The sequence below is a fragment of the Lolium perenne genome, chromosome 3 (genome assembly GCF_019359855.2).
Source record: "Lolium perenne isolate Kyuss_39 chromosome 3, Kyuss_2.0, whole genome shotgun sequence".
NCBI classification, from domain to species: domain Eukaryota; kingdom Viridiplantae; phylum Streptophyta; class Magnoliopsida; order Poales; family Poaceae; genus Lolium; species Lolium perenne.
Window position 1 is genome coordinate 128,074,143 of NC_067246.2, and position 15,249 is coordinate 128,089,391.

General features: G+C 51.9%; 2 protein-coding genes across 2 annotated transcripts in view; both read left to right on the plus strand.

Moving 5' to 3' along the window:
• The first annotated feature begins 681 nt into the window (after positions 1-681).
• LOC139837579 (uncharacterized) lies at positions 682-1,679 on the plus strand. The gene is made up of 3 exons (XM_071826959.1): positions 682-868; positions 948-1,136; positions 1,216-1,679. The coding sequence occupies exons 1-3, from the start codon at positions 704-706 to the stop codon at positions 1,426-1,428; spliced, it is 567 nt and encodes a 188-aa protein (XP_071683060.1). The 5' UTR covers positions 682-703; the 3' UTR covers positions 1,429-1,679.
• A 1,346-nt stretch (positions 1,680-3,025) lies between these two features.
• The window catches only part of LOC139837993 (uncharacterized), a 35,482-nt gene continuing 23,258 nt past the window's right edge, over positions 3,026-15,249 (plus strand). Inside the window, exons 1-3 of the mRNA XM_071827339.1 lie at positions 3,026-3,048; positions 3,136-3,447; positions 3,634-3,970. Coding sequence (XP_071683440.1) covers positions 3,345-3,447; positions 3,634-3,970 — 440 coding nt within the window. The 5' untranslated portion in view covers positions 3,026-3,048; positions 3,136-3,344. The remainder of the gene's footprint in view (positions 3,049-3,135; positions 3,448-3,633; positions 3,971-15,249) is intronic.

Below are 15,249 nucleotides of genomic sequence, written 5' to 3' on the forward strand. Positions count from 1 at the left end.
CCTGGATGGGCTCCTACGTTACTGAGTTTGAGATCGATTGGCTGTACCGGTCTCGGAGGATTCCGGAAGGAGTTGCCTGCCGGATTCCGGATAACGAGATCGAACCGGATCCGGAAGACGACGAGCATGTTGTTTTTCTCGCTCACTTTGAGCGCGGCTTCGGCCTTCCTGCCTCTACTTTTTTCCGGGATTTCCTGGATTTCTACGATCTCCAACCTCACCACCTTCCCGGCAACGCCCTTTTCTATCTTTCTTGTTATGCCACCTTCATGGAGGCTTACATCGGCATTCGTCCCACTCGTGAGACGTTTGCCCGTTTCTTCAACCTGCGGATCAACTCCGTCCAGGGCAAGGAGATCCCCAAGCCCAAGCCGCCCGTGCAGTGCGGCTCCTGCATCGTCGGCTCCCGCCAAGGGAGCACTTTTCTTAAGCTTTCCGGCCTCGAGTCTTGCCGCACCTGGCAAGGAACTTTCTTTTACGTGAAGAACACCGGCCGCGCTGATCGCATCAATCTTCCTCCATATCAAGCGGGCCCCCGATAGAACCAAGCTGGAGCTACAACCCAAGGACGGAACACGCCGAAACCAACCGGGTAGTGCGTTTCTTGGCCTCTCTGAAGAAGGAGACCAACATCTGTTCTGACGATATCATCCAGACTTTCATATCGCGCCGGGTGCTTCCTCTGAAGCGCCGCGCACATAGGATGAGCGAGATGTATGGCCCAGGCGATCCTACCAAGATCACAGGCCGCGCTCTCAGCAAGAAAGACGTTGTTCTCAAGGCCAAGCAGATTTGTCAAACTGCTATGCCTTTTGCGTGGGAATGGGGCCTCCTTCCCCTCAGTTTCTCTAACCGTCCGACCCAAGAAGTAAGAGATTGCGCAATTTGGGGTTGTCTTTGCCGGTAAGTTTCTGCTTTTGCTAACCATCTTTTTTACCTTGTTTCAGGCCAGGGACCGCTTCCCCTCTATCCAGGCAGAGCCGCGAGGACCTCTCCGGAAGCGTGCCTTTGACTCCTTCGACCCGGATCCCTACATCTTTTGGAAGGATCTGAAGATGGGGAAGACTCCGGCTGCGCGCCTTGGCCGGGACCCGCCGGAGCCCACCGGAAATCCGGAGGAGCTGGTTGTGCTCGAGGTATTTTCTTTTCCGGCTTCTTATACTTTGCCATTATCGCTTTCTTGCGAATTGCTTCTTAGCCATATCCAACTCACAGATCCACGAGCGCGTGCCGCCCCTGCGCGCCGAGGCCGGCACTGAGTTTGTGGACAAACTCATGGCCCAGGGCCAGAAGAACAAGCAGCCGGCATCTACTGCCGGCTCCAGCCATGCTCCTCCCTCCAAGCGCTTCCGGACGGAGCCCGTGGGGGAGAAAGAAGTGGGCGTGCGCCGCTACGGGCGCAAAGCGATGCCAACCGCTTCCGGGTAATTTCATTTTCCGGCTTGCCTCCTTTTTTGCTAAGTTCTTTTTCCGGTTGCTTCTTCTCAACCACTTGTCTTTTTTCTTTTTCTCAGCCCCGCTCTCAAGCTTGGCCCAAGGCCATCGGGCTCTGAGGGATCCGCAAGGACCTCAACCCCTCCTCCTCGTTCAAGCCCGGCACCATCTGGTGCCGGCAACACCTCTGCCTCTCTTTCGGGGGGCGCAACAAATTCGGGGCGTGCGGCCCCTTCACTGTCAGATCACCGCACGGAGGAGGATCTCTCCTTCCTCCCAGAACACCAAGACACCGGCGCCAGCAACACCGGCGCCGGAGAAGAAGAAGCTGCCGGGCGGGCGGAGCCTCCTGCTCCTCCCGTCCTTGAAAAGACAACTTCCGCGCCGGAATCTTCCGCGCCGGAAGGTTCTAACACGGGTGACGCTCCTAGCGCTCCCCCTTCTCCACGCACCATCCTCATGCCTCCGCCGGAGGCTCCTCGCGCCCAGCCTTCCAAAGCCGCTCCTGGCGCGCCGCCGGCCAAGACCTCCGGGGCCCCCTCTACTGCACCGCCGCCCAAGCCTTCCAAGCTCATCAAGGGGAAGGCGACGGCCTCCAGCGCCCCTTCGGGCGGCCAGCAGCCCTTGGTGCTGCACGTCTCCAAGGCCGCCAAAGGTGCCAGCATGAAGGCCACCGGCCTCCTCGGCCGCATTACGGAGTTCCAGCGCCAAGGCCGGGACCTGGGGCACCTCCTGCCGTATGCCCAAAAGTGGAACGCCGCGGACATCACTCCGGCGACCCGCGGCATGGGCAAGGATCGGCTGCCGGCACCTGATCCTGTCGGGGATCGGTGTTCTGAGGAGCACTTCATGCGGCTCCGGGCTGCCGTAAAAGAGCTTGACAGCGCGTGGTACGATTCCACGAACAATCTGACGGTATGTAGTACTAACTTTCAATCTTTGCCGGTTTCTTCGTTTCCGGTTCTGCTTTATCTTTTCCTTAGTTTCATGCCGGTTTCTCTCTTGTCTATCTTCCCAGTCCCCGAGTTTTGTGGTGAGAGCGCAGCTCTTAGCGCAAAACTTAACTTAAGTTTTTAGCGTGAAACCGGCACTGCCAGTCCCCGAGTTTCGGGTTAAACATCTTCTCCTTAACACATAATTTACTTTAGAAACGCGCAAAACCGGCACTGCCAGTCCCCGAGTTTCGGGTTAAGAACTTTGTTCTTAGCGCAAAACTTTATCTTAAAAACGCGCAAAACCGGCACTGCCAGTCCCCGAGTTTCGAGTTAAGAACTTTGTTCTTAGCGCAAAACTTTATCTTAAAAACGCGGAAAACCGGCACTACCAGTCCCCGAGTTTCGGGTTAAGAACTTTGTTCTTAGCGCAAAACTTAACTCATTTCTTCTTTTTCTTGAACAGGTCACCGCTGACACTCGGAAGGCCCTCTTCGAGGAGCTTTTATGGGAGCACCGGGAGCTCGCTGAGGCACACGACAAGTGCCAAGGTAAGTTTTTCGTTTCACCGGCATCTTTGGTACCGGAAACCTCTTTTCCTTGTGATATTCACAGTTTCTGTTCAACAGTGATCCCGGAAGCTTCCATCGCGCTCTCAAGGAGCAGCTCGCCACGGCCCAACGTACTATTTTTTCCTTTCTCATTTGAACTTGGTTTCTTTTCATTTTTACTAGTGTAACCTTGCTAACACTCATTTTTCCGGTTACAGGGGAGAAGGATGAGCTCAGCCGGCAGCACCAGGAGGAGCTAAACGCCCTCAAGACCAGCTACCAGGAGCTCAAGTCTCAGTTGATTCAGCTGGGGCTTGACCACGCCAAGGCCCTCAAGGCCGCTGAAGTGACCGCAGCGGCCAAGTTGGACGAGGCTCTGGAGAATGCCTGCAATGCCACTGTGGTGTTGCGGGCAGAGCTGGAGGAGATGGCCAAGGCCCGGAAGGGTGCCGAGGAGAAGGCCGCGCGGCTGGAGGAGGGGCACAAGGAGTGCGATCAGCTGATCCTGCAGACCGACACACTTGCCCTCCGTAAGTTGTTTTCTTTTACACTTTGACTACTGCATACGAGCCTTTTTTCCTTCGACCCCATTTTTGTTTCCGCTATCTTTCCGTCCGGTCTCTCTTCTTCCGGATTCTTTTCTCTCCGGTCTCTTTTTCTTCCGGTCTCTTTTTCTTCCGGACTCTTTTCCTTAAGCTTTTTCTTTCTTTGCACAGGCCTCTTTCCGGACTCGCAGAGGTATGCCGTCAAGAAGGTCGACGCGCAGCGCAAGGACAAAGGCCAAGCGGATCTTACCGTGCCATGGACGCCCAAGGACCATCTGGTCGCGCTTAACGCGCGGGTGTCCCATATGCGCTGCATAGACCGCAATCTTTCGGACATCCCTGATGTAGCTACCCAGCTATACAGGACTTTATGGCCTGGCGAGGAGGTGCCGGACACCTTCTCCCTCATCAACGACCGCCTGAAAGGTGCCGGCAGGAGGATCCGCGAGTGGCGGTGCTCGCTGCCCGCGCTGGAGCGGACTCCGCCCTCCGCGTCGCCTGCTCCCCGGTACCCGGAGCTCAATCTGGACGCCCTTGCTTGGCGTGCGCGAAGGCGCAGAAACGGATCTGGACCCGATCCTCTCCGCCAAGCGGCAGGATCGCGCGTACCGCATCGCGGAGTATGCCGACATGCGCACCTTCATCCCTCCCCCTCCTGGCGTCACGGATTATCTCGACGAGGAGGAGGGTGAAGCCGAAGAAGAGGTCCTGGGCGATGCTGGTGCCGGCGATGCTCCTCCGGAAGCCCCTGCTGCATGATGATTTCCTTTGAAGTGTTTGCTCATTATATCTGTTGGTCCTGTTGCTTTAAGACAATATCTGTTAAATTCTGCCCCGGAATGCCGGGGCTTATGATGTAAAACTTAAGTTTGCCTGTGGTTGTGCTACAACATTTCCTGCCGGTAAGTTATACCGGTAGCTAAGTACTTATGAGTTTGCCTTAGCATATTTTGCTTTTGGTTCCGCTTTTATCCTGCACTGCAAAGATTTCTCAATTGCTTCCGCATCCAATTTGATGCATACTTGGTTCTTTTGCCTTGGCTCTGCCTGCCTTCTACGGGCGTTCTTTGGCGTATGAGCACAAGGTTCTTTCACCAAACAAGCATCTTCTTGAACTTAGAAATAACTTTGAAATTTTGCAAAAAACCGGTTTAACCGGGGTTAATTAAATTTTTCAGATTGTTCTTTCCTCGCTCTCCCTTTTCGCAGTTCATGTGCTTATCCCCTACCGGTTTATCTTGCTTGCCATGAAGCCGGTTTGCGGACAGCAAACAGTAGTCGAAGACTCCGGTAGGATTTAGCACACTACTAAACCGGAAAGAAAAAACATTCAATAAGCAACCGGTAAACTGAAAAAATAGACAAGTTACATGCAACTTAAGTTGGGGTAGTCCCGAGATTCACTCAAGGTTCCGGCATCTTTTATTCATAGCATATAAGGTACAAAAAGGAACTTCTTACACCACCACTTCAAGAGTAGAAAGGACGCAACAGAGCTACGTTCCATGGACGCTTGCTCTCCTCGCCGGACTCTGTCCGCCTTTCCTTTCTTCCATTCCTGTGCATCTATCAAGTAGTATGCATCATTGTGAAGCACCTTGCTTACAATGAAGGGACCTTCCCACGGTGGCAAAAGCTTATGCCGGCCTTCAGCGCTGCACTGTGCGAAGTACAAGATCTCCTTCCCGGAAAACTCTTGGGTTAACCTTCCGGTTATGATAGCGTCTTAGGTTTCTTTGGTAAATGGCTGTTCTTGCCAAAGCCAGCTCTCTTGCTTCTTCTAGCAAGTCCACATCATTTTCTCTGGCCTCTTTGACCTCTTGCTCAGTATAGAGCTGTACCCTTGGTGAATCATGGATGATATCGGTTGGTATCACCGCTTCGCTCCATAAACCATGAAGAAGGGAGTGTATCCGGTAGACCGGTTTGGAGTTGTTCTTATACTCCACAAGATCTGATGGTAGCTCATCGAGCCAACATCCTGACTTTTCCACCGCATCAATGAGTCTAGGCTTGATACCGGAAAGCACCAAGGCATTCATTCTTTCTACTTGGCCATTGCCCTGTGGATGTGCCATCGAGCACAAATCCAACCGGATGTTCTTTTCTTCACAGAACCTTTTGAACTCACCTTGAGCAAAGTTGGTTCCGTTATCGGTGATGATGTGCGGGTATCCATACCGCAAAATGACATCTTTCAAGAATTTCACAGCTGTATGCCCATCACACTTTGCGATAGGTTTTACTTCCAGCCACTTGGTGAACTTATCCACCATGACCAAGATGTGAGTCATGTCGCTTCTTGCAGTTTTGAATGGTCCAACCATGTCAAGGCACCAAACAGCGAATGGCCATGTTAGCGGTATTGTCTTTAAACCGGATGCTGGGGTATGGTTTTGCTTGGCGTACCTCTGGCAGCCGTTGCATTTTCTTACCAAATCCTCAGCGTCCTCCAAAGCAGTGGGCCAATAGAACCCATGCCGGAATACTTTTGCTACCAAAGCCCTTGATGAAGCATGATGCCCACATTCTCCTTGGTGAATTTCCTCAAGCATTTCTTTTCCTTCCTCCGGTTCCACACATCTTTGAAGGACACCGGTAACGCTTCTCTTGTACACCTCACCATTGATGAATGTGTAAGCTTTGGACCTTCTTTGTATCCTCCTTGATTCATTTTCGATAGGCAAGGTGCCGCTGATCAGGAATTCCTTAATAGGTTTAACCCATGATGGTATTTCTCGAACCAAAAACACCGGTGCATCTATCTCCATGCTATCTACCAGCATCGTTTCTTCCGGTATGGGTACAGCAGTCCCCGAGCCTACCGGAGCAGTCCACGAGCTTGCGGAGCGGTCCCAGGTTCCCTTCATCGATATCCATGGGTACTACGTGTGACTCTGGTACAAAAATTGATTCGATTCCGGGCTCGGCTTGATCGATGGCACTCTTAGGTGAGCCAAAGCTATTCCGGGAGGAATTTCTTGCCTAGATGAGCCCAACTTGGACAAAGCATCCGCGGCTTCATTTTCTGCTCGCGGCACATGGTGAAACTCACATCCTTCGAAGAATCCGGCAATCTTTTGCACGTGAAACCGGTACGAGGCCATGTTGGCGTCTTTTGCATCCCAATCTCCTGAGCACTGCTGTACCACAAGGTCTGAATCACCATAGCAAATGATCCGGTGTGCACCGATTTCTTTTGCGACCTTAAGCCCATGGATCAAAGCTTCATATTCAGCGACATTGTTCGATGCCCTGAAATGTACTTGCAAAACATACCGGAGGTGGTCTCCTTTTGGTGAAGTAAGCACCACACCGGCACCTAGACCTTCCTTGAGCTTAGATCCATCAAAGTGCATCTTCCAGTATTCTATCCTCTGATCTGGCGGTTTGTATTGCATCTCCGCCCAATCAACAAGGAAATCAGCCAAAGCCTGTGATTTTATGGCATCTCTTCTTTCATATACCGGCACGTACGGTGATATCTGGATCGCCCATTTTGCAATCCGGCCGCTGGCATCTTTGTTGCACATGATGTCGGAAATTGGTGCTTCACTCACCACCTTCATGGGGTGCTCCTCAAAGTAGTGCTTGAGTTTTGTGGCGGCCATGTACACGCCATAAGTCATTTTCTGGAAGTGAGGGTAGTTTTGTTTTGAGAGGGAGAGCACCTCGCTCAAGTAGTATACCGGCCTCTGGACGGTTTTTTCTTCCTCTTCTCTTTCAACCACAACCACTACACTCACAACCCGGTTTGTTGCTGCTATGTATAACAGCATAGGCTCCCTTTCTAGAGGTGAAGCCAGTATGGGTGCTGTGGCTAGCATCGTTTTTAGCTCCTTAAACGCTGCGTGTCACTGAGGGGTCCAGCATTTAACGTGTCAGATTTCTTCATGAGAGCATAGAGTGGCAGAGCTTTTTCTCCCAACCTGCTTACAAACCGGCTCAGCGATGCCAAGCTTCCGGTAAACTTTTGCACATCTTTTAACTCTCGAGGGATAGCCATTCTTTCTATCGCCCGGATCTTTACCGGATTAACCTCTATGCCCCGGCTTGAAACCAGGAAACCGAGCAGCTTGCCGGCGGGGACACCAAAGGTACATTTTGCCGGATTGAGTTTCATCCGGAACCGCCTTAGGTTATCGAATGTTTGCCGGATGTCATCGATTAAAGTGTTTTTTACCTTAGTTTTTATCACGATGTCATCCACATAGACTTGCACATTTTTTCCAATTTGATCAAACAAGCATTTTTGCATACAGCGCTGGTACGTTGCACCGGCGTTGCGCAACCCAAAAGGCATAGTGACATAGCAATAAGCCCCGTGCGGGGTAATGAACGCAGTTTTTATTTGATCTTCCTTTTTTAAGGGAATTTGGTGGAAACCGGAATAGGCATCCAGGAAGGACAACAACTCACACCCAGCAGTTGAATCAATCACTTGATCGATTCGTGGCAAAGGAAAAGGATCTCTTGGGCAAGCCTTGTTCAGGTTGGTGTAGTCGATGCACATGCGCCACACCTTCGAGCTTTTGCCTCCAGGTTCTCATCTTTCTTCTTTTCAACCATTACCGGATTGGCCAGCCACTCGTGTGCGTGACCTCCACAATGAATCCGGCAACAAGCAGCTTGGTTACTTCTTCTCCTATGATCTTTCTTCTGTCTTTCAGCGAACCGACGCAGTGGTTGCCGCACCGGCTTGGCATCTTTCCGGACGTTTAGAGAGTGCTCAGCCAGCTCCCTCGGAACACCTACCAAATCATCAGTTGACCAGGCAAAGATATTCCGATTCTCACGGAGGAAGCTGACGAGCGCGCTTTCCTATGCTTGATCAAGGCCGGCGCCGATACGAACGGTGCGCTCCGGTAAGCCGGATCCAGCACAATGTTCTTTGTTTCATTGGTTGGCTTGAATGCCGGTGTGCCCATGTTTTCACTCATTGCCGCCAAACTCATTTGTGAGGATTGAGCCAGCGCAACAGCTGTCTGCATTCTTTTCTTTTCCTCCGCGATCACCAGCGATTCTGCTAGGTTTGATCCGGCAGATGCGATTTCAGGTGAGATCTTATAGTTTCCCACCACAGTCAATGGCCCACGAGGTGCCGGCATCTTCATCTTGAGGTAAGCCGTATGAGTGGTGGCCATGAAAGCAGCCAACGCCGGTCTCCCAGCAATGCATGGTAGGGACTGTCCAGATCCACCACCTCAAACTCCAGATTTTCCACCCGGCAATTGTCACGTCCTCCAAATGCCACGTCCACCCGAACTTTTCCTATCGGGGCACAGGACAAGCCAGGGACGATCCCATGGAACGTTGTGCGCGTTGGCTGAAGCATGTTTTGTTATGCCCAGCGTTTGCATGGTGTGCTTGTACATGATGTTGATGCATACGCCATTGTCTATCAGCACCTTGCTGAACTTCACTCGAGTTTGCGGCCCTTTCATGATCGGGTCCACAACAAGAGCATATCCACCCGGATTCGGCATGATCTTTGGGTGATCCTTGGATGACCAGGTAATTTCTGATTGGACCACATCATGTACTTGGGAACTGCCGGCATCACAAAGCATTGACCTCCATGGAGCGCCGGTGTACACTTTGCCGGTCTGTTGGCTCGATGACAAAGACAACACAGCACAGATGCGGATCTTCGTAAACATTCCGGCCTAAAGGTGCCGGTGGAGGTGGCTGGTTATCATTTTGCTCCACCGGTTAACTTGCTTGCATCACGCTTGCCGGTTTGGCTGCACCGGTAAGGCGTTTGCCGGTAAGTGGTGGTGGTGGCGGTAGGCTGTTGTTGCTGCCGCGGCATGTCTTGCGTGTGGCCGCGCATCTTTCACTTGTTCCTTTTTGCATCAAGTACTTGGTCCAGGTACAATCCTTCGTCGAGATGGTTTGACGGATGTGCCGGATTCGGCGTGTGCCACCGGCAAGGTTGATCCATGGCAGCTTCCATGGTGTATTTCGCGGGTTCTTGCCCGTTCTTCTTCTGGACCCAGGGTTTCTTTTCCACCCATTGTTTCTTAGGACCCGCCCATGGCTGCGATCCGGTTTTTTGCCTCTGGCTGTCGCTGGCCTCAAAATTTTCCTGCACAGCAGCAACTTGCTGCGGACCGTACCTTCGATCCGGAAAATCTTCCCTTCTTTTGTTATTCCGGTTGTCCCGGTGTTGTTCGTGGCGCAGCTGTTCCGGCTCCGGTTACCGCCCGGTTGCGTTGGGTCTCCCAACGCATAGCTATCAGCCACACGTATCATCTCTGCCAACGTTGTCGGCATGTTGCGCTGCAACTTTTGCCACAACGGTGAACCTCTTCTGCATCCACTGCTAAACCAAGCAATGGCTTGTGCCTCGATCACCCCCTCACAGGAGTTCCTTGTGGTGTTCCACCGGGCTAGATAATCCCGGTCTGTTTCGTTCGGGCGCTGCACGCACAGAGCAAGTTGCTGCGGCCTGTTTGGCCTCTGATAGGTGCTGCTGAAATTGCTCACAAAGGCCTCCTCAAAATCCAGCCAGCCATTTATGCTTCCTGCCGGCAAGTTGTTTAGCCAGATTCTTGCTGGTCCAACCAAAAACGATGGTATGATCCTCACGGCCCAACGCCGGTTTCCTCCTCCTGCTACGGTTCCTCCACCGCCTGCAACGTATACCGCGGTCACGTAATCCGCGAGCCAATCTTCCGGCTTCGTGGTGCCGTCATACGTCTTTGTGTCACGGGGCAACATAAAGTTGCGAACTGGTGGTTTTTCTTTCATGATCCTTGGGCCAAAACACTTTGGACTGGAGGACCTTCCTCCTCGATCATTTCGACAAGTATACTCTATCCAGACGGTGCCTCGCATCCCGTTCAGTAAGTATCTCTCTCCCGAGGCGTTCTCCCAATGGGTTCCGGTATGCTGCCGGTCTCGTGGAATCGGCTTCATCGTGACATTCGGCATCGCGGCCCTTGCCTGCCGATACCTTGGGGGATCTATTTCCTCCTCCTCGTACGCTGCCCTTGCAGCTCGATAGTTTTGCCCGGTCTCATATCTACCGGCATGATTGTTTCCGGCATAGCCTCTGGCGTAGCCTCGCTCTGCCCCTTGGCTTTTTCTACCGGCATCGTGTTGCCCGGCTTGTTGCTTTCCGGCAAGAACCGGATCGTACACGGTCATCTGCTGCGCATTCACTTCTTTTTCTCTCCTTCTATCCGGATGGGGGACGAAGCCTGCCCATGGGATTTGCTACCGGCATTCTTTGTTGAACGCGGATTTTGAGGCCGCTGCCTTGTTCAGCTTAGCCAGCTGCTCAGCATTTTGCTGCTCTATGGTTTCCAGCAGCTCTCTAACACGCTCTTGCTGCTTGACCAAAGACGCTCCGGTACGCGACTCGCTCAGCTCTACTGCAGCATTAGCAGCTTTTATAGTTTTATCCGGGCTGCTATACTTAGGCTTTTCCACGATGCTAACAGATGCAGAGGCGCTCTTGCGGTAAGAATCTCTTTGCGCAAATCTTGATCTAGGGTGTGAGCTTTTAGCCGGTTTTCCGGCATCCTCGCAGCATGCGCGCTAACAGAAGCAAAGCCATGGGCAGCGTTATCCTCACGTACGGTTAGGTTCAGCTCGCGCTGCGCCCTGACGATGTCCTTGCCGCTCTCCAGCATCTTACGGCGCTGCGCCTCCAGCTCCGCTGAGCCGCTGCCGGATCGATGTTCTGCGCGATGGGGGTGGCGAGGGCGTTCATCGCCGCCTGGAGCGGTGTCTCCGGTGGCGCGGATGATGCTCCCGCTGCGCTGCGCCGCGCTCCAGCGGTGGCTTAGCCGCACGGGTCGAAACCGCGCGACCGGCACCTTCAGCCGCAACCTCCTTTCCTGCACCAGCCACACCGGTCATCATTACCTCGACGCTGCCGGCGGTGCGGCCAGCACAGAGCCATCTTGGCGGGTCCGGTGCCACCAGCACCGGCGAGGCGGCGCGCACGGGGACGGTGCCGAAGTAGACGCGATGGCTGCCGAACTCAATGATGCGGCCGTTCTTGGGAAGACGCCGCCGTTGGCGAAGCAGCCCGCGTTGTCGTTGATGAAGTCCATGGCGTAGATGCTCTGCACCAACGCGGACACCGTACGCTCGCCGGAGATCTCGAGAACGCCCGCCGAATGTGAACTCCATCAAGCGCCACTTCATGCCCCACGGTGGGCGCCAACTGTCGTCGTGGTGAACGAGCAGATGCCATAGGATGGCTTAGATTGGGGCCGAATGGACGCAAGAGGATTCGGGGGAGGGTTTGCGATCAGGTGGGAAGAGATTCCGGATGGTTTCCTCAAGAACTTGGCCAAGGCCAGAGGTTGAAGAAGAAAGACACAAGGAAGAACTCCCTCTAGATCACCATGTTCATAGATTCACACAAGTTACAGGCTCTGCCTTCCTACATACACGCGTACATACTTGCCCGTGAAGATGGGCTGCCCCCTCTCCTTATATAGGGGAGAGGGTGGCTTACACTGCAAGAAACCCTAATGGCATCTTTGACTGGACAAACTACTTTTCTGAGTTCTTGTACAAAGCTACTTTAATCAAGCTCTTGTACAAAGCTACTTTAATCATAGATGACACCGGGGCCTTCTTTTATCATAGAAGCCGACGTCCCCCGGCTTCTTTCTCCGTCACCTCTCTCTTTGGCGCCGAGAACTCTGAATAAAGTTACTTGGCTTAGCTCATCCTTGTCTTCTTGCTCTGAAGAGAATCTTTGACCAGTCCTGCCGACAGGCTCTCCTTTCCGGTATCTTTTATACCGGGTCCCGGCATACCCCTTTGGGGATACCGGCTTAGCCTTGCTCTCCCGGATTCCTACTAGGCTTCCGGCAAGAACATTAAACCGGTATCTCGATGGCTCAAACCATCCGGTTTGGCATGCCTTTGGCATACCGGGGGTTATCCCCCCAACAGGTAAACCATGTTGATCGGTTAGGGGTAGTTTGTAAACTCCACAGAACAGAATCCAACTCCTCAGCCCAAGCTCCTGCTGCGCGGCGCAGCGGTTCTTCAAGGCGAGGTTTAACTCCGGCTAGTATGAGGCCATTGGCTCGCTCGACCTGCCCATTGTAATGTGGATGTGCCACAGACGCTAGGTCAAGGCGGATCCCAACGTCATTACAATAATCCTTCAATTCTCCTTGAGCGAAGTTCGTGCCATTGTCTGTGATTATGTTGTGTGGGATGCCGTATCTCACTACGAGGATGCAGACAAATTTTAGTGTCGTAGCACCATCGGCTTTTCTCACTGGCTTTGCCTCGATCCACTTACTGAACTTGTCAATAGCGACCAAGAGGTACTCAAACCCGTCAGGAGATGATTTTTTTAGTTTCCCAACCATATCTAGCCCCAAGACCGCGAACGGCCAAGTGATAGGGATGGTCTTCAACTCCTGAGTTGGAGCATTTGGTTGGGTAGCATAGTACTGGCAGCCTCGGCAGGTTTTCACTATTTTCTTGGCATCTTCTTTAGCTGTGAGCCAGTAAAATCCTTGCCGAAAAGCTTTTGCAATGAGGGACTTGGGAGCGGCGTGATGCCCGCAATCACCTACATGGATCTCTCTGAGGATTTCAATGCCATCTCGGTTTGAGACGCATTTCAGAAATACCCCATTTGCACTTCGTTTGTAGAGATGTCCATCAACTATCGTGTAGCATCTTGCTCGTCTGACGACCTGTCGTGCGAGGACTTCGTCCTCCGGCAACTTATTGCGGTTCATAAGGTAATCCAGGAAAGGCTTAGTCCAAGCCAGAGTGATTACCATCACCTCCTTAGCCGAAGATACTGCCACATTTGGGTTTTTCGGGCTAGCGCCCTTCACCGAGGGTATCTGTAAGTTCTCAAGGAAAATTCTGGAAGGAATGGGTTTCCTGCCGGATCCGAGCTTGGACAGCATATCTGCCGCTATGTTATCATCTCTCCTGACGTACTTGACTTCATATCCTAGGAAGCACTTGGCGATCTCATCAACTTCATCTCTGTAAGCCGCCATGATGGAGTTTCTGGCGTTCCAGGTTCCGGCTACTTGTTGTGCCACCAGGTCGGAATCTCCACATCATATGATGTGTTTGATCCCAATTTCCTTAGCGATGCGCAGACCGTGTAGTAGAGCCTCGTATTCCGCCATGTTGTTTGTAGCTTCGAAGTGAATCTGCGGGACGTACTGCAATTCTTCTCCGGTGGGGGACTTCAGGGTAACTCCAGCCCCCGAGCCTTGATGTTGCTTGGATCCGTCAAAGTGCATGACCCAAGTTTCAGGTTCCGGCTGAAGTTCGGCATCCGGAGCCTCTGTCCAATCAGTGACGAAATCCGCCAAAATCTGGGACTTGATCGCGGTTCTGGCTCTGTAGCTGATGTCGAAGGCGGATAGTTCTATGCCCCACTTTGCTATGCGTCCTGTCGCGTCAGCGTTGTTAAGAATCCTTGATAGTGGATCCTTGCTTACAACCGTCATGGGGTGCTCTTGGAAGTAGTGTCTCAGCTTCCGGCTACCTAGAACACACCGTAGGCTAGCTTCTGAAAGTGAGGGTATCGTTGTTTAGATTCCGTCAGCACCTCGCTAATGTAATAGACTGGCCTCTGGACACCATGCTCATGACCTTCTTCCTTTCGCTCCACCACGATAACGAGACGGATGAGCTTGTTGGAAGCTGCTAGGTAGAGGAGCATAGGCTCTGACTCTTCCGGCGCTGCTAGAATAGGTGGGGAGGTGAGTATTTCCTTCAACCCCTGAAGTGATGTATCTGCTGTGTCGTCCCAGACAAATTTGTCTGTTTTCTTCAGCAAACTTGTATAGAGGTAGTGCCTTCTCGCTAAGACAGCTAACAAACCTACTAATTGCTGCAACACAACCAATTAGTCGTTGCACATTGATAGCGTGTATACACACGTCCGTTGGGAACCCCAAGAGGAAGGTGTGATGCGTATAGAAGCAAGTTTTCCCTCAGTAAGAAACCAAGGTTTATCGAACCAGTAGGAGCCAAGAAGCACGTTGAAGGTTGATGGCGGCGAGATGTAGTGCGGCGCAACACCAGGGATTCCGGCGCCAACGTGGAACCTGCACAACACAACCAAAGTACTTTGCCCCAACGAAACAGTGAGGTTGTCAATCTCACCGGCTTGCTGTAACAAAGGATTAGATGTATAGTGTGGATGATGATTGTTTGCAGAAAACAGTAGAACAAGTATTGCAGTAGATTGTATTCGATTAAAAGAATGGACCGGGGTCCACAGTTCACTAGAGGTGTCTCTCCCATAAGATAAATAGCATGTTGGGTGAACAAATTACAGTTGGGCAATTGACAAATAGAGAGGGCATGACAATGCACATACATGATATGATGAGTATTGTGAGATGCAATTGGGCATTACGACAAAGTACATAGACCGCTATCCAGCATGCATCTATGCCTAAAAAGTCCACTTTCAGGTTATCATCCGAACCCCTTCCAGTATTAAGTTGCAAACAACAGACAATTGCATTAAGTATGGTGTGTAATGTAATCAATAACTACATCCTCGGACATAGCATCAATGTTTTATCCCTAGTGGCAACAGCACATCCACAACCTTAGAACTTTCTGTCACTGTCCCAGATTTAATGGAGGCATGAACCCACTATCGAGCATAAATACTCCCTCTTGGAGTTAAGAGTAAAAACTTGGCCAGAGCCTCTACTAATAACGGAGAGCATGCAAGATCATAAACAACACATAGGTAATAGATTGATAATCAACATAACATAGTATTCTCTATCCATCGGATCCCAACAAACACAA

Bases quoted from the DNA above. Each gene is read 5' to 3' on its own strand.
- LOC139837579 (XM_071826959.1), top strand. From the start codon at position 704: ATGAGCGAGATGTATGGCCCAGGCGATCCTACCAAGATCACAGGCCGC. The intron at 869-947 runs GTAAGAGATTGC...ACCTTGTTTCAG, and splicing joins CTAACCGTCCGACCCAAGAA to GCCAGGGACCGCTTCCCCTC. The intron at 1,137-1,215 runs GTATTTTCTTTT...TCCAACTCACAG, and splicing joins AGGAGCTGGTTGTGCTCGAG to ATCCACGAGCGCGTGCCGCC.